Genomic DNA, 21,752 nt, shown 5'->3' with positions numbered 1-21,752 from the left:
GTGTGTGTGTGTGTGTGTGTGTGTGTGTGTGTGTGTGTGTGTGTGTAGACTGATATATTTCTAATGCAACACCACTAACTTAGATATGATTAAACCTAACATGAAGTTTCTGTTGTCTGTGGTTAATTCATATCACAGCAGCACAAGAAACAGAGAAAAATTTAATAAACAAGATAGAAATAAATAAATAAACAGGAAATAAACCTGGTTCAACATTTGTGTTGGTGTGTGTGATCTCACAGATGATTACAGACAACCTGAAAAGCACCTGAGACGCAGTTTTTCTAGATAAGATGTAAATCTTTGGATGGATGAGACATCAATGGGTTGATGCACAGATCGGATCGAAGGCACACGTTCAGACGTTCAAACAGTTTTTGCCTCCAGGGAAAATGAAGTCAGCGTGGATTTGTAATATTTATGTGAACTTTAGGACTGTGTGTTCACTCGTCTAACTCGCTGTGGTTCATATAGCACGAGCACAAACATCACGTCACCTCAGACAGTTTGATGACAAACAGATGGTTTCCAGCAGCACATCAGAGACGTGCACACTTTCTGTCCCCATCACCTCGTCCAATGAGCTTCAGCTGCTCAAGCGAAGCCCCTAAAAGGAAACTAGGAGCTGCTGATGGCGGTCCAGTCTCCTGGATGAGAGTCTGTCCCACTACACCGACATGTGCCAGCGTGCACTGTGGGGGGAGTTTGTTAAGTACCTGCATTAGTTTCCTGAACTCTGTACATGTACAGCTCCTGTGTTTTCAGTAATGAATCACATTAAATACGCTGTGTTTTGCATTTGAGCCTTTTGTCTTAAAAAACTGTTGCATTGATGAAGCTACCAAAATTAAATGATCTGTAAATCTGTAAATAACAACATGTTTTCACACAACTAAAGAGTCAGATACTGTTGTGACCAGTTGAAGTAAAACCAGGGAGAATACTGGACTTAAACTGGACCTAAACTGGACTTAAACTGGACTTAAACTGGACCTAAACTGGACTTAAACTGGACCATTGTCAATTACTGAATCACAGCTGGTTTAAAGAAGCTAGAATCACCATATTGTGGTTGTGTGACTCTGTCAACCAGTGATTTGTACATACAGAAGGTCACAGCACAGATCACCAAACACTAATCAGTCTACCCTCACACTGTTTCAAGACGTCAAGATCTCTTGTTTGCAAGAATAAGACGTACATACGTGCGCGCAGATGGATGGACGTACGAACAACCTGAATACATAATGACTCTGACGGTGCGTGTCGCTTGTGGAGGCATTAAAATAGCTGAGGTAGGGATGTGGCATCTGTGTGAGACAAAGGAATACGTAACCAGAGGTCGATTTGAAAAGCAGCGATAAATAAACTCATTTGTTTGAAAGATTAACAAGAGACAAAAGGATAAATCCTAATTTAATCTGACGTCTCTGAGACTTTTGTCACAGATGATGTGAACACACATCACAAAGTGTCATCAACAGGTCTGATAATCTTCAATGTAGAAGAGAAGCATGCGATGACGACCTCAGAGATCACTGAGCCAGAAATAGACAAACGAGCAAACACAGACATGTTGGGATGGATTCTGTCACCGTGTTGGCGACACCTGAAGTGACTAAATGTCAAACTGTGTCAGGGTGAAGAAGAAGAAGACGTAACGTCGGCGCAGAGCTGGATGACAGCCTCATGAAGCACGACGGCTAGTTTCTATCAAGTGTCTCATCAATGTGTGTGTGTGTGTTGTGAAATTGGCAGCATACTCAAAGCAGGTGTGTACAGGTGTGTGCACAGGTGTATGTGTGCATGTTAGGTTCCCACAGAGCTGCTTCACACTGAGACATAAAAAGAAGAAGATTTAAAAGTGTTAAACTGGTAGAAAACACGAGTCGTGTTGTGTTTAACTGTATTTGTCCAGTCGTTGTTCTGATATTTATAACCTGAGCTGGTTTTTCTTTTAGTGCCACAGGATCAGTTAAATAAATAAGATCTACCTGAACTGGTTTTATTATGTAATCAGACCAATGAATTTAGATTAAAGACACCAGGAGACATAGTTTAGCACATTGCACATCACCACACACCTTCATTTGGGCATGTTTCTGTACTGACAGTGGAATCTGTGCAGTAATTTTCCTGAGTAGCATTCCTGTTTCATTCCAACTTAAAAAATGGCAGGAATGCTTGCCGATAATGTGCAATTGTTTTCTCCTCAAGGTATCATTAAAGTAATAAAAGGAAATTAGTAAGTGTGGCAACACAGAACCTGCACTGAAATATGACAGGAATTTAAGCAGCAGTCGCCTTCTGATCATGTTTCACTGTGGTTCAATCTGCCAAGTTTTCATCAGTTCACTTAGAATTCAGCTTCAACGCAGCCGTTGTTTTGCATAAAATGGAAATCTGGTAACGTGGTGCACGTCCAGTCTGAACAGCAGCAGGTGCAGTGTAGATATAATGGCTGATAAAGCAGATGAGTAACAGTGCTACCACTAACCTTCACACACTATGAGGGATGGAAATGTGTCTGCTGAACATACTTAATGTCCACTGAGCTTGATACACTCTGTGTCCTCCACCCAGAATAACAGCCACCTGTAGTACATGCGTTACACAGGTCACAGCCGATTTCCTACTGAAGTGTGTTGCTTGTGTATTTTCTGTGATGCACTGTTTTAATAATGATAATAATTTGTGACGACCAAGTGTTCACGTAGAAATACACTAGAAATGTTCTTGTATTCAATTCCATAGTGTGTATCAGCCGAGTTAGAGTAGGAAAATACAGAGGAATACTACATGTGTTATTGTTTTTACTGAGGTGTGTGTCAGCTCTGTCCGCATTAGGATTCAAATAGGAGCAGAAGATTTCAGCCTTGGTTAAACATTCCAGCCATATGTGACACTAAGACGTGTAAAGACATGTTTATTAAAGACACGTCTATTAAAGACACGTCTATTAAAGATACGTCTATTAAAGACACGTCTATTAAAGACACGTCTATTAAAGACACGTCTATTAAAGACACGTCTATTAAAGATACGTTTATTAAAGACACGTCTATTAAAGACACGTCTATTAAAGACACGTCTATTAAAGACACGTCTATTAAAGACACGTCTATTAAAGATACGTTTATTAAAGACACGTCTATTAAAGACGTTATACTATTAAAGATTACGTTATTAAAGACCACCGTCTATTAAAGATACGTTTATTAAAGACACGTTTATTAAAGATACGTCTATTAAAGACACGTCTATTAAAGATACGTCTATTAAAGACACGTCTATTAAAGATACGTCTATTAAAGACACGTCTATTAAAGACACGTCTATTAAAGACACGTCTCCGGCCTCCACTCTTGGAGATGTCCTTCCAGCTCACGATGAAGCTGCTGCAGGGATTTGCTCCCATTGCCTTTGGATGTTGAGGTCGGTTTGCTTCTTGACCTGAATTTAACCCCAGTCTGCCCTAAGCATTAAAAGTGACCTGTCTTCATTAGACCCGTAAAATAAAGCAGCTTAATTGAATTTAAAATCTATTTTGCACAAAGAAACCATTTGTTTTTCATCACATACTGTGTGAACATCCGGGTTGTTCCTCTTCATCTTTAGTACCACATGTGCTGCTACTCAGTCAGAACTTCAAATTATAAGATAAATGACTTTTGTGACGCTAAACTAAACTAAACAACATCTCAGTATACTGTATGCTGTACTTATCAACAACAACTGTGTTAAGAGTAGTTTTGTGCTCTTTAAGCAACAGAAACTCATCCCACAGTATCAGCTTCACAGAGTTTCTGTTGCACCTCCTGGAAACTTCTGCCTCCTTCCACAGAAAAGCTGCCTGCAGACATTGAATCAGTCAGTCATCCTCGTACTGATGCTGTCGCTCACAGCTGACATTGTTTGTAAAAGAGTGAATGTCAAAGTCCACACCTGAAAGAAACAAACATTCCTGTGCTGCCATTGAGCTTCATCAGAGAGCAGCAAAAGCAAACATGAATACAGGAGTTATCTTTAAGTCTTCTGGGTAACGAGAGCCTCCAGGAGGTTCCCCTTCATCCACCCGGGTCTAAACCAACAGGTGACTCCTGCCACTTGGCCCAGGTTTAACAATCTTAGCTTGAAGCCTGATTTACTTTCAGTTTATGGAACATTCCTTGAGGTGTGGCGGTTGTGATTTTTGGCTGTGATAAAGGAAACAGTGCTTTGTTTGAAGTCTTTTACAATGGTGAGAAAATAGCTTCTTTTGAAAGTGTAATCTGAGATAAGTTGTCTTGTCACTGTGTTGGATTTTCCACGAAGGCCTCTTCTGCACTCACACAGTGGATGTGTTGTGTTCCACAGCGACAGATGTTTCCTACATGTGAAAAAAGGTTTTGTTTTGTTTGTTAACCTTGTTTTCTACCTGTTTTTTTATGATTTATGTGCAGCTGCTTTTACTTCCACATACACAGAACTCGATTTTCTAGACTTCAGGTAAGAGGTGCAAACATCATAGTTTAAGATTTCCAAAAAAAACAACTGGCCTGTTTATTTTTATTTAAGTCACGCTGCACATTAATTAATATTACTGTAGGTGTGTTGGTGTTAGTCCAGAGGCTAATTTAATAAAAATGAAAAGTAACACAATGACACACGGCTAAATTAGATGGACTGTTTAGCCTAAAATGCTAAAATAAACATTTTTAAAAGAAAAAATATATTATAATAAATGAGGCACGACAATATGAAGCAGACAGTCGACCTTATACATGCCAAGCTCTTATTAACTGAAGAAGCTACGTGATAGTAGTGAAATGTTTGGAGCTATCGAGGAAGAAATTCAGCTGCCGTGACTCAGCTTCCAGATAACATCACCTGAACTACCTGGTATAAGTTAATGAGTTCAGTTCAATTGCGGCTTGATGTGAACATGTTTTTTCATGTTAGCTGGTAGAAACTCTGCTGAGCGGCACTTTAACTGCTTCATCATCCTGTGCCGAGAAGAAGTTCCGCTCCAGTTTTCTTCACCTCCACCTGTTCTGGTAATTCCAAAATGATAATTATGATGCAAGTGAATTTCTTCAATCACACCCATTCTGTGGTAAGTTCGCTGTTCATCACCGTGTTTCATAACTTCTCTTGATGCTCAGAGTTGCGCAGCACTAACAGCTGAACAGTTAAATCACAGTGATGCAGCCTTTCAGTGTGATTAGCTGCTCAGGAAACCGTTAACTGTGCTGCTGCTGCAGGAAACGCTGCAGTGAACTACACGCCTGTATAAGATTAACAGTTCTCTACATTACACAAACAGCCTGCAGGTTTGAAAACATCGACTCTTGTTAGTTTGACACGTCATTGCTTCCACTTCTATTAGTAGAAAGTTTATTTATGTCGGACCACTTTTTGGGTTTGTTTCTGTCCAGCCCTTTACAGCAGCCGTGGTTCTGTGTGTTTACGTTCTGTGATGGTCTTTCCAAATATTAGTTTTCATTGTTGGTGACGGAGTCCGTCCCTCCCACACTGAACTCAAATTGTGCAACTCACAAACAAGGGATTTGCACGAAGCAATTCATCATCTGCTGGACTTAATGTGGAATAAAAAAGCTGGTGCATTTCTGCACAGCAAGTAATGTGGAAAACTGGATCATGACTTCACGATGACTGTGCATGTTTTCTAAATGCCTGCTGTAGTGTTGCATTATTCAAATAAGGTCAATATTTCACAGTTCCCTTTCCTGTGAATACATTAGTCCACACTGATTACACACTACTACTCTACTTCTTGTTTACTAGTATTTCAGAGCTGACGTTTAATCAAAATGAACCTAATGACTAAAACAGTGTAAACTTTCAAGTAGAAACAGTGACGAGAATAAAGAACATGATTTAAACCTCAGAGTTAAAGAGTTAAATACACACATCGACTCACAGATTTCTCTTATATGTCATTAATGTTGTCACAGTGCAGAGATGAAGAGTCAGGAGAAGAAGTCATGACATGAGTTCTCATTTTGTTCAAGAAGCTGATGGATGGAACAGAAGATCTGAGATATTTGTATCAGGATTATTCAGATTTACAGTTACGATTCTTTTTCATACTAAGATCCTCAAACCAACCAACAGATCACAGCACACGTTAAAATGTTATTACTGTTGTATAAAAGGATGATAAATATGTTGGCAGTTATATATAATATTACTATACATAGTACGGCCTTGTGAGCTGCCAGTCATGACCTCTGACCTTTTCATTTTGGTCATATCTGTTACGAACTGACAAACTGGACACAAGTAACAAACAAAACAAGGATTTTATTTCAAAACAGAGGACACGGGATCTAATCTAATCAGCAATATGAAGTAACAATGGAAAATCACTGCAAAAGGCAGATAAACAACTCACAGACAAAGTAAGGCAGGGTCCAGGTGAATCCGTCAAACAATCCATGTACAACAGTCTGGCGACAAACAAAGGACTGAGGGGAGCTAGAAAGAAAAGGTGAGCACAGGTGAAACTGATCCGTAATAAGAGCAAAAGGGGAGTGAGGTAGTCCAAATATGGGCATCAGGAAGGTCAGAGCCACAGGAGAGAGACCAGGTGAGAACGGGAAGGAGACGGAAACAAAACCAACTGAACGTGGACGAGTGACCGGTGGTCGATAACATAACGATGCTTTCATCAGCATAAAAATGGGCTTTACAGTGCTGAGCTGATGAATAAACATGATTTGTTGATGTAATATGAAGTCACAGGCCTAATATGGGTTCTTGATGAAGATACACAGCACTCGCAGCGCTCAGCACAGCAGCATAGCAGAAGGAACAAGTAGCTTCTCTGTGTGACCTCTGACCTTCAGCTTTGACCAGGTAACTGTGTGTCTTGTTATAGAAAGTACAGGAAAGTATTTTTAAAGGAGACGTGTGGACACCGTGGACTGAAACACTGCAACAGAAACATGACTTCGCCTGTTAAAATGATTTCAACCATCGATCTGTGGAGCTCAGCATCACTCTCCTCTCTGACCTCTCCTCATTTCCAGACAAATGTGCTGAGTCATGCTAATGTAATAAGGACCTACATGGTGAAAGTGTGTTTTCTTTTAAAATGTTGGTCAGAGTAAATTTGAATTGGTCAAATTTCCTTCAACTCAAAGACCTCTGGGTTTTTCCAGCTGTTGAGTCTGAGAGTTACAGGAAATAGGAAAGAAATATGAAAAGTAGTGACACAGTAGTGTGACAGAAATCTCCTGTGTGTGTGTGTGTGTTTTCCTCCGTGCGATTGGCCGTAGACATCAGGCTGGAGCCGGTGATGCTGACGTTGATCAGAAATTACTCAGAGACTGGAAGTGATTTGTTTGATTTGTTGAGGTCGAAATGAGCTGTGAAAACCCACAAGGTTTCTGGACTGTTCAGCCGCTCCTGCTCACCTCAAACCAGAAACAACTGGCATTGGTCAGGAGGTTTCCCACCCCCGCCTCTCTCCTCCTAGATCTGCTCGTCCAATCACTCGAGAGGGAAAGTGACGAAATAAGAGAGAAAACTTTCTGCACGGCAGCCAAAGACGAAGTGAGGAGCCGGTCAGTGTGCAAAGTTGAGCAATACAACATTTACACAACACACAGTTTTCAAGAAAAATGAACCCAAGCAATGTGAGAGAAAGTTCTCCTGCTAATCAGAAGCTAAGTTTACTCAGCTGGCCTTGAAATCTGCTCCTCAGATGGTGGCTGCAGAGGACAAAAATCTTTGATCTATAAAATATGAATGAACTCAGATATTGTGAATGAACGACCGCCAAGAACCATCGAGGAATAAACACGTGACCCGTTGTGATAATTGCTGCCCCCTCGTCGCTGCTCCGTCCTGCACGTAGGCCTGTTTCTGTGGCAGCGCTCCAACGATGAGCGAGCACGGCCGGAGAAAAGTGTCTTTGATCAGAATCAATGCACAAGAGTGAAGTGACCCACATCACATGGTCACTGTAACAACCTGACAGGCCTGTGATCAGTGACAATGGCCGGTAAAGTGTGTGTGTGTGTGTGTGTGTGTGTGCACACTCATTAAGCTGCTGACTGAACCTGCCCATGACTCCTCACGGTTTGCAGGACCACGAGTTACTGTAAAGGAAAAAGACTGTGTGAGTTAAGCTGTAACCGAGGGCAGAGCTGGAACTCGTCCCTACTCTTACAGTAAGTGTGGAAAAGGCAACAGTGGCGCATGACAATGTTCACGGAGTGGAAGCTCTGAATACCAGACGGCCGACAGAGCTCGCCAGAAATAAACCACACGCAGAAAAGAAAAGAGGAGCTGGGTGCATAAAAATAACACAAGAGCATTTAGAGACACTACAATTAAAATACTTTATTCTGTAGAGAGTTAGTGTCTGAGTGGAACAGACGTCCAGACAGCTGAGTCATGGAGAGAGAGCCTCACAAAACGAACCCACACGACCTTTTTCTGATCCACCTCTACGGCCTGTTTGTCTTCAGGTCAGGATCAGGGCTGAGTTTACATTTAACTAAACTGTTTTAATAATGAAGTGTTATCTGAGACAGGTTTTCACTCACTGTCTGCGAACTGGAGCGAGATCAGGCCATGGAAGCAGATCAAAGAGAATTCATCAAGTCAGATTCATGACATCACACGATGATCAAGGTTTTACTGAAGGATTTTCCGCAGAATAACATTTGTTACGTAGCAGTCGACACACATTTTGACACAATTCCTTCATCTTGCAAGGAACAAAACTGTCTGAAGCAAATGAAAGTGGTGGAGGTGACAGTGAAACGCGTCCTTCCTGGAACAGTCGTGTTAAAACACAGCATTATACTAAGACAAAGGAAGTTCATACCATGAGGAGAACGGGCTCTGACACAACAGGTTTCACCATCGATATCTGCACGGCACTACATCAACGTGAAAAAATGTTGAAGGGAAACTGTTGAATCAGGTGCAGTTATTTTCCAGTTAATAAAATATCAACCATCTTGTTTATGTACTGTTCATTTATATGTTCAGTTCTTTTGTAGTAAACGTTGTGATTAGTGCATTTTACACCTGTGAACCTTTTACTGAGAAACGATGACAACACAGTTCATTAACATCTACATTTCCTGACTCTTTTATTGTATTTACAGTGTAATAACATAATAAGTACATCACATGTGTACATGAACATAATCTGCACAGGATACGTGCTGTGTTTAGATAAAGACGATGGAGAAGTAGAAATATCCAGATCTGTAGAAGGTTAAATCGTTTCTCTCACATGTCTTTGGTTTTTGGATTGAAGGTATCCCCGTATAATCCCAAATAAAACCATGTGGTCTGAGTGCTGAGCTTTTCCTACTCACATGTCACTCCTGCCTTTTCAGGAGAATTCACAGCTTTAGCAGCGAAAACTGTGTGAGTCATCTCAACCAGAATCGACCCATTCACACTGCCACACAGTGTTGTTGTAGATAAACCCCCATCACAAAACACGGGTACGTGGGCCGGGGGGTCGGACCTGATCCCTGACCATTACATCATGTGTCATCTCACATTCTTCAGCGTTGGTGTTGGTCTGTGGTTTACCCCACTGTCTGCCGTTTCTGGAAATAATGGTGCAGTGTGTGTGTGTGTGTGTGTGTGTGTGTGTGTGTGTGTGTGTGTGTGTGTGTGTGTGTGTGTGTGTGTGTGTGTGTGTTGCAGAGACTCCTCACGTAGCTGTAAAAAGTTTCTGGTTGAGCACAGATTGATAATAGTCAGGTTTACTGAAACTCTCCAGGAAAAAGAACGAAGGTCAGCGCAGAGTCGTCTGAAGTGTTGATGCAACGTCACGAATCTTCCACTCAGCTGAAGTGTGAAAGTTTTGTGACACTTCTTTGAGCTGCGATTTCTCTCTCTCCCCCTCGAGACTCACAGTCAAACGTCCCACTGCGCTCTGTATGTGTGTCAGATGCTTCTGATTCTTTCTGCTGAAGCTCATTGTGAAACAATAGGAACAGAAATAATATTCCAGGTATTTAAAACATGCACGACTTCAAGTTTCACTTCAAACGTGTTGAGCATGCAACAGAAATAGCAACAGAAACAGAAGCGTTCTGCCGGACGGGCTGCAGAAGTGTCCTCTGGACTCTGGACTCAGGACTCAGGACGTGGTTCAGCTCTAGAGCTGTGTTCAAATCACATACATGAAATATCTGTGCCTGGAAAGTACAGAATAAAGTAAGAGAGAGAGAGAAAAGAGGAAAAGTACGAAGAGGGAAATGAGCTGCAGGCGGCAAAGAAAAACCAACATGTGATTCATTCCATCGCCTCATTCATTTATCTCTGTATTTCCTGGTGTATCACACCATTCATGTGAAAAACCCAATCAACAAGCAGCTGATTTCAATAACAGAAGGACGCTGCCAAGTCACGTACCTCCAGATGAGTGAAACTATGCAACCCTTTCTGCAGAGAGGCGGGGGAGTGGGTGGGGGGGTGTTTGAAGGGATTCCCACTAAATCAAACAGCTGATAGATTAATTGGAAATACCAACAGACCTCAGCAGTGAATGTATACAGGCAGGAGTGAATCAGAGAAGCTACAGTTCAACCCCCCCAGAGAGCACGAGGTCAGTGCTGAGTTGACATTTCCCAGGTAAACACTGTCATTTCTTTGGACTGTGTGAGTAAACAGAGTCATTCTCATAACAAATGACAGTAAGAGAGTGACAGGTGCAGCCTGCAGGTCAGGACGGGAGCAGCGTGTGGTGAAACTCAACCTGCTGCACGACGCTGCACTGAATGTGTGCGTTTCGACTTTTCAGTTCTTACAACAGCGTTAAAAACACAGGAGGGGAAGCAACGTGCCGTGATACCCCTCCTGTTTCAAACACTGAAACTGACTTCAAAATAGAGCTCCTTCCTCTTCGAGCGCTGACTTTTGAAGCTGTAACATCCGATGACTTCACCGACCACGATGACAGTGACAGCCATCAAAACACCCCCCACCCCCTTAGTCATGCTGCGTTCCTCCTCATGCAAAATGAGATAATATTAGAACCAATTCAGAACGAAACAGGTGCAGCGTGATGTGTTTACATTCGTCACTAAAGTCTGAAAAACATGATAGGATTTAATTTGATTAAGGCCTGAAGACGTAAACAAATAAATCAAGTTATTAGAAAATGTATTTCTGATGTGACACAGTTCAGTTTCAGCAGGTTATGGACTGAACATATAGTTAAACTACAGCATGTTGTGTTTTATTGAAACCTGTTGTTTCCACTGTCGACTTCTCTGTTTGTCCACATTTACATCATCACTGCAGTGTCTTCCCTCGTCCACCTGCAGCTGAAGCTGAACCACAGCTGGTCACTGAGGTGTCCGCTGGTCTCGTTCATTCCTCTAGTTCAGGTTAAATCTTAACTCTGTTTCATGTGAGCAACTTTCCTGCAGAGTGAATCTCACATATATTTGTTCCACGTCCACCTACAGGACACACACACACACACACACACAGAGAGAGAGAGAGCAGTGCTGTGTGTGGTGTTTACAGTAAACTGGGAGAAGCGGCCTTCAGGATGAATATCATAAATATGATGAGGGTCATGTTACTGCAGCATGTGTCCAACAACATGACAACAAACTGGAATCAGTAGAAATAAGACAGTTCTCATTTCCTGATGTAACTCTGTGCTTTCTTTTTTTTTTTCAGGTGTCTGATCTCTTTGTCACTATGACTTCACTTCATGACTAAACTCTACACAATCACAACTCCTTTCTCATTAAAATCCATAATAATAAAGTTCCTGGTTGATTAATTTCCGTGTTACTGATGGGATTTAATGATGGAGCCCTGGTGTCGCAGCTTTCCTCAGTCTGTGTCCGCGACCACAAGAAACACAAATATGCAAATTCTGGGGATTTTTCCGGCTTGTGAAACACCGCTGGCTGAACCTCGAGGAGTGGCCTCCTGTCGGGGGCGTTTCAAGAGTTCAACCTGAGCTGAACATATAAAACGTGAGCGCTCAGCTGCTTCTGGTATATCTGACTTAGACACAGCTCCGAGAGAGTCAAACAGAGAAACTCTAACTCCAACCTTAAACTCTAAGAACATGTACGCACGGACCAACAGTGTGACTCTGACTGTTCGTCAGGAGAGCTTCGCCTGCTCCAGGATGGCGGCCCGCAGCAGGGAGCCGGAGGTCTTTACCTTCGAGCAGATTCCTCCCCAGGCCACCGCCGTGCCGTCCTTCGTGCCCATCCGGCCGAAGAAACGCTGCACCCGGGTTATGTACCCAGCTAAAGTCCGCATGCATCTTCCCCCACCGGAGAAGAGCCAGGCCAAGCGCTGGCTGGTGGTCCTGTGCCTGGTGGTTCTGTGGCAGATCTACACCGAGGAGCCCTGCGCCGAGACGCAGCTGGGCAGCGCGGACAGCCCCATCACCGAGTACAAGGGGTTCTCCTTCCAGTCTGCAGAGGAGGAGGCCAGACAGCTCGCAGCCATCAGCGCCAGCTCCGAGCTCCTGTCAGCCTCACCGACCAGCCCCGAGGACAACTGCTCATCCAGCAACCAGAACATGCCGAGCGGCAGCAGCGAGCCCGGCCAGGACGCAGAGAGCAGCCGCCCCTTCGAGCAGAGCGCCAGCAACAGCTACGTGGTGGCTCTGCTGATGTACCACAGACTGGGGAGCGACCAGTAAAGCTCCTGGGACTTGTTTAACTACACTCCGCCCGAGTCCGGGCTCCTGGGATCGAAATCAACCCGAGCTGGAGTTGATCCCGAAAAGCTGCTGGAGAAGAGCGGGGCGCCCTGCGCGGCGCAGCCGGGGAGGGAGCTCCATGCGCCGGCTTCATCCTGCCCCTGAGAGCGGGGGGAGGGCACAAGCTGGAATGAAAAACAAGAAAGAACTGTAAACACTACAAGAAAGAGACACTTGAACTCAAGAAACTTGAACTGATCCATGTGATTTACACACTGAATGCACTAAACTGGATCCTTCACGTGTTCAGCTGTAGTCACTGAGCTGAATCTGACACTATGTGTTATTGTTGTTGTTTAAATGTCTTATTTAGTTATTTATTTTATTATTTGCTATTTATTTAATAATATTTGTAATAAAAAAATCTCTAAAGAGAAGTTCCTGTTTCCAGCCTCCTCACTCACATGTTTTCATGTCTTTTTACTTCTGGAGAGTTTTAAATTCCTGCAGCTTCTATCAAACATCTCATTTGGGGAAAAGCATTTTATTTACTAATGCAATATAGTTTGCAGGCGGTTTTCAACAAAGGTTTAAGTCTTTTTTATTTCACGTCAGGTTTTAGCACATACACAGATCAGAGGTTTTCTGATTTATCTTTGCAAAAAGCATCAAAACAAAAAATGCACACGACACTCAGAGATGCACATTCTCCTAAATCAAAGATCGATGGAACTGAGCTTTGCAGACAGAAGTATTTTAAAGTGTAGGTGCAGAAACGTTGGGCTGATTTTTAAAATATGATTTGAAGCAGAACAAGATTTGACAAACGGCCTCCACAATAAACAGATGGTGCCACGAATTAAACTGTAGAGACAGCGTCTGCAGCCTGGTTCAACGTGTGGATGAATCCTGCTGAAAACCACATGAAGAGTTGATGGCAGATAGCAGAGACACTGCTGGACCCACTGTAAGTCTGACACCTCTCTGTGATTTCAGCGTCACTCTGCAGTGATTTCTGCAGACTGTGAGAAAACTTTCCTCAGCAGACTCACTTTCAAATTCCACCTTTTCATGTGTGATCCATAAAAAGTGATCTGTGCTGAGTCACGAGTCCTTCAGTGTGGAGCTGCTTGAATATCTCATAGTTACATCACAGCTGGATCCAGTGATGAGTAACAGCTGGAGCTCATAAAACAACTGTTATTCTAATGATTAATATATCTAGCAATTCATTTTCAGGCTTCTGCTGTAGCTCAGGGAGCCCGTTCATCCGCCTCTGATGTGTTATCTCACAGAGGTGCCGTGTTCGATGAGGTAATGCGGCTTCCACCCTGTGACTGAGGTCAACCGTGAATTCAGGGTTCCTGGGGAAGACCTGTTGATGTTGATGTTGGCGGTTGCTATGCAGACATCACCTGTGACACTCTGGCGGGTAATAGGACAGGTACGTCAGGTATTGGCTGGGGGGGCCTGAGAAACGATGTTCTAGTCTTTTCTTCCTGTGTAACACAGCTTCTTTTTAGCTGATAACAGTTGATGTTGCCCAAGTGTTCACATTTCTACTGAGTGAAACCTCAGTCCCATTAAAATCAGACACGTCTGAGGCCTTCAACAGTTCAGACATGTCTAATATTACATCAGGGCCCAGAGAGGACTGAACAGTGTTGCTATTTATTATGGGAATGGATGAAGACGAGGGGTTGTCAGGGATTTATGTTGAGTCTCAGCCTCTAGTTTTTACTTTTAAGATCTTGAAGACATTTCACCTTCTGGACATTTTGTGGACAAAACAAAGTGCAACTGTTTAATATTGATAAACTATTTTACTTAAATAAATGTAAACACGTCGCTGCTCACTTTTGCTTCATTAGTTCTAGGATTTTCACATCATGCACAGTTTGTGTGTGGGAGGATTGGACGTGAGGAGCTGTGTGAGGCGTCCACAGTCCGATGAAGTTACAGAAATAAGAACGGAGATGACTCAGTGACTCCATGACCTTAGCTCATTGCTTGTGTATGTGACAAAGTAACGCCTGAACGGACTCACATGGTGAAGTACAAGTCTGAATTTCTACTTTCTCTCATCATCTTCTGCTCGTGAATGAAAACTGTACAAACCAGTCGGCTCCTCCGTCCCTGAGCGTTGGGGTTTAGTTTGAAGACAGATAAACAGTTGACGGGCAGTGATTTCTCCAATTTAAACGAAGCGAAAATGAACAAAATCATTAAGTCAAAACAATAAATTCAGCCAAAGTAACTCAGTTTGTCAGTAGATGGTTTCAGACCTTCTCATCATTTACAAACACACATCTAATAGACGCCGGTGGCAGAACAACGTATTTATTGATGTGATAACACATTTGAGAAAACACTGAACTTTCTTTAAAATAAATAATTAAAATCAGGAACAACACTGTTAAAATGTATCAAACATATCAATATAAATGGTTTTATAAATGATATTTTATACACACTGACTTATTTTTTTCATCTAAAGACTCTTTGATCAGTTCAGAGGTGTATCTGTATGTGGAATCAGTGAGCTGCACACAGCTGGTTTCATCAGTTTCATCTGGTCACGTCCATGTTGGACGTGTAGACGCTCTCATGAGAAGATAAGTTGAGTCTCGTCGCGTCTTCTTCAGGTTCTCAACCGTCTCTCTGCCTCCTCAGAGCTTCTCACCCTCTGGATGTTATCAGACGTACTGTTGTGCAACTCGCCCCTGCCCGTCACCACGTGACCTCCAGGATGTCCCAAAAGATTTAAGAGAGTTAACACAAACCATCGTCAAGGTCTGGACTCTGCTGGTATCTGTTTCCAGCTCCTGTGTCGTCATGTGGGTGTTTCTCTGCAGCCTACCTCGTCCAGCTGATCTCTCCCCCGTGGAAATGCTGCTGAATCACATCAGAAGACTTTCAGAAAGATGTGGTTCAATTTTAAACAAGATTTCTTTGAGTTGAACTCATCAGTGAGTTGGACTCAGAGAACAGGTCTCTTCTGCGTTTGTCTGTCCTAAATGGGACCACAACCTTTCCCTAACCTTAATCTGCTGCTGACAGTTGAATAAAGCTGTCATCACTGCATTATAACCACAAACCAGTGAACACTTAAATAAATTCATAATAAAACGTCCTCATAATCTCAACAAATGACATGAAGCAGATGGAGACCTGCTTCCTGTGTGTTGTTGCAAATGTGTTTTATATAAACATGTTTTCAACAGCGTTTCTGACACAACTGTTTCATCAGCTTCACCGTACTTTTCCTTCAAACACCTAAATGTCGAGGAGGGATGTTTACGATGCTTGAAATATTTCGGTGTTTGTGGTTCAAACATTTCGACTTAGAAGTCTGACCTTTCTTTGAACAGGTGCTGTTTTGTTTTGGGGAGAAGCAAAGGAAGGTGGAGGAGGAGAAATCAGCTGAATTCACCTCAGTGCAGGTCACCTCCACCGTCTGTGTCTGTTTGCATGTTACATGTACAAACATCATCTATTACAATTTGACATACAGCTGCTGAACAAATGTGACGGAGCGGAGAACAGTGGACGCTTCCGTCAAGAAGAAGATGTCGAAGATTGTGCAGGAGGAGAGAGCTCAGTACAGCGAGCAGCTGAAGAACAACATGGACACAAAGTGGGGTTTGACCAGGAGGCGTCCAACTGCAAGGAAGTAGAAGAATCAGGGGGTATAATAGACAGACAGGGGGCATCCGGACTTGAACCAGAGACCTCTTGATCTGCAGTCAAATGCTCTACCACTGAGCTATACCCCCACACTGTATCAAAACATCAGTGACTCACCTGTTGCTTCTTATTGTGGCCACAGTGTGAATTTAAATGTTCCTCATTCTTCTTTCTAAAATTTCTAATGCTGCAGTTTAAAATGTAGAAGTTGTTGAGGCCAAATACTGAAACAAACATCATCATTAGATCTGATGTTTGGATAGAGGACAATCTACCTTTAGGTTGCTTCCTGTTTTAAGTTAAGATATGATAAAACCAGCTGATCACTTGTCCTCAGGAGATGGAGCAGCTGAGAATGAAGTTGGATCAGATGAAGGAGGAGCTGGAAGACTGTAGCTTCACTGACAAGTGTCTACAGGAGGAACAGACACAGAGGTTTTATTATTGATCATGTGTTGTTACGTCCAGAAGCAGATTTTGAGTTGGTCTGCCTGTTTTAGTCAAACTGCATAACTCTAAATGAGGGGGCATCCGGACTTGAACCGGAGACCTCTTGATCTGCAGTCAAATGCTCTACCGCTGAGCTATACCCCCACACTGAGTGGTGCTGTCACTGTCTTTGTGTATCCTGTTCAACCCTCTGACTCTGCAGGGTCACAGTTCACACAGAGGTGATGTCACCACTGTTGCTGTTGACACTGAGGAAACTGAACACAAAGACGACAATGAACCTGATGAATGTTCAACCTGAGCCGCTGTCAGCAGCATGTCCTCCGTCCACAGCGGCTCTGGAAGCTTCTCGTAACCCTGACTGGAATCAAAGCACACTTTGTTTCTGTGCCCTCCGGCAGAAACTGATCAGGTTCAGACTGGATGCTGCTGCTTCAATTCGACCTTAATGACTGTGTCATCATTTATTATATAATGCAGTTTATAAAAGAACAACTATATTTCAAACTCTTCACAGTCGTGTGCACTGTTCGTGTAATGAAGTAAAGTGTGACGCAGCTCCAGGTAAAAATCTTTCCTGGAAGTCGTTTTAGCAACTTTGAGCTCCTGGGTTTGATGAACTGGGAAGAAACACAGATAAATTGTACTGAACGTAGATAAAACGACCTTTCTATTCAACCTCACATCGGCTTCAACCAGCTTCTGTACGTCAGCAAACACGGTGCTGTATTAATGTGACTTCATGACTTAATGTCTACAGTCATTGCTAAATGTGTGTGTGTGTGTGTGTGTGTGTGTGTGTGTGTGTGTGTGTGTGTGTGTGTGTGTGTGTGTGTGTGTGTGTGTGTGTGTGAGCTTACGTACAGTGCAGTCATTTATTATCAGTATTTCTTCTACAATATAAAAGTGTTAAATGTTCTTTTGCTTTTTGCTTCCTGTGGGTCTGAGAAGCGTTTCTCTTCGTCCACAGTTTCACACTGTTTGTGAAACACACCGCTGTGGATCCGTCCAGTCAAGGTCAAACAAACACAGTTGACTCTGCATGTTAGTGTTTAGCAGCAGTTCATATCTGAACACCAACCACACTGATAACACGCTGACTAACACAGCCCTGTTTCAGGTCCTGTCGTTTGTTGATGGCCTGTGTACAACAGGGTTTCTATTGTTTCCTACACACGTTAAACAAACTAAACTTGTTATCATTTTTATTTTGACATTCATATTTCTTCATGACCTCCAACGTAAACAGTTGTTTTAGAGAAACTGAGCTGATGAATACTCACTTTTCTACTGAAGAGGTTTGTGACTCATTCTTTGGTTGAAAAAGTAAAGTGCATCACTTCCTGTGTAAGAAGGAACGACCGGCAAGCGAAACGCAGAAAACAGGAACTGGACTGAACGCAGGACGAAAAGAAAACACTTCACAGCAACACAACAGAATAACTGAGACATGGTTTATCATGTGTACGTCTCATTTAGAGTTTCTAAAGAGAAGGTTTATTCTGGACTGCCTTGCTGATAACCACGTGGTGTAGGGGTCAGCACTGTCGCCTCACAGCAGGAAAGACCTGGGTCCAATCTACCACTCAGCCTTTCTGTGTTGGTTCTCTGCAGTCGCTCCAGCTTCCTCCCTCCCTCCAACATGTTAGGTTTAGGGTTCTTTGGTGTACAGTATTTAAATTGCCCACAGGTGTGTATGTTAATCTGTCTCTGTACGTCAGCTCTGTGACAGACCGGGGACCTGTTCTCTTACCCAACAACACTTGGGACGGGCTCCAGCATCCCCACAACCCTTCAGAGGGTTCAACATATTAAAGTGAAATGAGTGATTCAGATCCATCATTTGCACAATGAAAAGCTGTGACGTCAGCGGTACAGTACGGGTGTAGTGTTGCATAATGTGAGATGTGGGCTCCTGTTGCTTCGTGAGATCATCTGGAAGATTTGTGCACTGTGTTGTTACGTGCTCTGTCACTCTGACCTGTTATTGCTGTTGTGGTGTTTTACGCTGTTCCATTGGCTCAGAACTGTCTGACTAAGAGCTCGTATCTGCTGTGGTCTACCACCGTATGATAACACACAGCTCACATCACAGCTCCTCACATACTTGATTACAACTGAACACACACGATATCTCTCTCTCACACACTCACACACACACAGCACATGTGTGTTCTCTGTGTATCCAACACTATGAACAGCTGCACTGACAGTCGGACTCGGTTCAGATGTTGTTGTACTGAAGGAAAATTGTGACTGTTTGTGTGCGAGTGACATGTTAACGCGAGAGCTGACCTCATCGGAAGCTGTGGTGTCCCGTCGCCCCCACGTTCACCTACACACACGTGCAGCGGAAACCCTGCACTCAGCTGCTCGAACACAACAATCAGCTTCTCCAAACACTCTTCAGTATCCCCCTGATGAAGAGGACACACACACACACACACACACACACACACACACACACACACACTGAGGTTCACATGCACTGACTGTCTGAATGCTCTTTAAAAATGAAGCGTTCGAGACACGTTCGCTCGATGTTTGGTGTTTCGTTGCGCAGCATCAGTGCAGGTTGGGACTTGTTCTGTTTCTTCCGGCTCTTTTTAATGAACCTTGAGCCAGATGAAAGACACTGTTGTCTGTGTGCTACACTTACAGAGTTACTCATGCACATAATGAGTGATTAAAACCCTCAGTTTCCCTCTGAGTGATTAAGTTTCCACGGCTTTAAAGGAAATCGTAACATACTAGAATATCTGGTGCTTACGTTCTCAAAACATCTCCAGAACCACAGCCTCGCCGAGGCCCAGAGACGGCGTCATTATTGTTTGTCAGTTCAGCACTTTTTATTACACCACCCTGGCAAACCCTGGGTTTTACTAATAAACTTTGTCCACAGTGCAACATCTACATTAAGCAGCTCATTCATAGTATTCAGCGTCTTCATCTTGTGAAAACTGGAGCAAAGAAAGAAGCTGCTATGAGCAGGACTGAAGCCGTAACTCTAAACTCAGCTGCTGTCATGACACTATAAGAAATGCAGCGAGCAGAGAAGGAAATTCTTCATGTGTTTCTTCAGCTTCGGTGAGAATTTGAAACAGAATAGAGGAAAAGATCAGAGGATGTAAATGCAAAGCAGTCACGACACCACTGATCAGAGGTGTGAGTGGAGACTTTTCCAGCTACGTAGCTTTGTGTGATGTTACACTGTCAGGTGTCAGGACAGAAACCTGCAACGAAATCCAGGCAACAAGAGGAGACAGACAATGTCCGACTTTAACGAAGTGCAAACAAAAAGCTGCTGTGATGACATAAAAGTCATCGTATAAGTATACATTTATGCATTGAGTTAGTTAAATGACACAGTTTTAACTGCATTTAAATTAAATGAACTAAACTCTGCTTTGGTTTGCATCTTTTAACAGTCATTGCACATCAAGCTGAGGCCACAGACAGTCGTCAAGCAGCAGAGTAGCTGTTCTCCTACATCTGCAGCTGAGCCTCACACGTCTAAACACACACAACTGATCATAACAAAAAGAAGGAGGATGTTTTTAGTTTTTTTGTATGACAGCACCTCTCTGCTGCTCGCTTTACTTTTCTTTGTTGTATCACTTCACTGTTTGTTGCCGCAACAACCCTCATTTTTCAATGCAGACTTCTTCCTCTTTTAGCCACTTTGCTGATTCTGTGATCGACGTAAACAGGAAACACGATCGCTGCAGGCAAAACAAAGAGCAACAAACTGAAACGATAATAATCCTGCAGAGAAAAGTAAAGAAATGAGCACAGAGGAGAGAGGAGAGAGGCGAGAGGCGTTTATTAGAGAGACAGACACGAGCTGAGGACAACAAAGGGTTTTTCTCCTTCCACACCTACTTTATCACTCCTCCTCCTTCTCCTCCTCATTTGCTTCCTCGTCATACGAAAACACTGAGTCATCGCCGACAGTAAGCACCGAGCTCACCAGTTCAAACCAGAGAGGAGAGGTGGGAGTGACGCCGAAGGACCGGAACAGAGATCTGAGAGGGGCTGAGCAGGGGCGATGTAGTAGACGGAAAAAAAAGAGAAGGATGTAGTTGATGAGAGATTCCCTAGATGCATCAGACAGGAAGCAAAATTAAACAAGTTGATGCAAAAGGCTTTTGTAGCACGATGGAAAAAGCTGAAAAGAATAGTTCCTCTTTGACAGGTTCAAACCGTAAAAGAGGAAAGTCCAGATTCTTAAGTAAGATTCAGAGACAAACATACAAAATGTAAAGTAACTATATTGGTATTATTCAATTATTAGATATTATAAATATATTTATACTGTGTTAATGGAAAAGAAATCTGATACAGTTCATTAAAGACTGTGTCTGCTGTAATTAATAAATAATTTCTAATGTTTTTAGATGAGTTATAAACTATTTTGTTCAGAACTCAGCTGCAAGACTCTTAACTAGAAAAAGAAAATATGATCACATCACTCCTGTCTTAGCTTCCTTACACTGGCTGCCAGTATGTTTTAGGATTGATTTTAAGATTTTATTAATACCTTTTAAAGCTCTACATGGTCTTTCCCCCAGCTGCATATCCCAGCTTGGATAGCCTTGTGAGCCTGCACGTAGCCTGAGATCCTCCGGTAGAAATCTTCCTGATGTCAAAATGACAACTGGAGGTGACAGAGCTTTTTCAGTTCGAGCCCCTAAACTCTGGAACAACTTACTATGACAATGTCTTTACGTTGGAACTGGTCTTCCTAAGGACTGATGCTGCAGTTGTTGTGAGTTGTGTTTCTACCATTGTTTTGTTTGTATTACTGTTTCCTGCACCCCAACCGGTCGAGGCAGATGGCCGTTTAACGTGAGCCTGGTTCTGCTGGAGGTTTAATGTATACTTTACTTTATTCCGTAATGGGAGTTTTTCCTCACCACTGTTTGTTAGTGTTTGCTCAAGTTGATCTTGT

The 21,752-nt window shown here is 42.8% G+C and overlaps 1 protein-coding gene and 2 non-coding genes across 3 annotated transcripts; 1 reads left to right on the top strand and 2 right to left on the bottom strand.

Annotated features, from left to right (window-relative positions):
• Positions 1-11,989: 11,989 nt before the first annotated feature.
• ier3 (immediate early response 3) lies at positions 11,990-13,065 on the top strand. Its single transcript, XM_033326134.1, has one exon. It carries the CDS (start codon positions 12,077-12,079, stop codon positions 12,662-12,664), a length of 588 nt encoding a protein of 195 aa, XP_033182025.1. The 5' UTR covers positions 11,990-12,076; the 3' UTR covers positions 12,665-13,065.
• A 3,303-nt stretch (positions 13,066-16,368) lies between these two features.
• On the bottom strand, positions 16,369-16,440 carry trnac-gca. The gene has a single exon. It is a non-coding gene; the product is annotated as a tRNA-Cys (tRNA).
• A 433-nt stretch (positions 16,441-16,873) lies between these two features.
• Positions 16,874-16,945, bottom strand: trnac-gca. Its single transcript has one exon. It is a non-coding gene; the product is annotated as a tRNA-Cys (tRNA).
• Positions 16,946-21,752: the final 4,807 nt, after the last annotated feature.

The sequence above is a fragment of the Anabas testudineus genome, chromosome 9 (genome assembly GCF_900324465.2).
Source record: "Anabas testudineus chromosome 9, fAnaTes1.2, whole genome shotgun sequence".
NCBI classification, from domain to species: Eukaryota; Metazoa; Chordata; class Actinopteri; order Anabantiformes; family Anabantidae; genus Anabas; species Anabas testudineus.
This window is presented reverse-complemented; position numbering and strand designations above follow the sequence as displayed.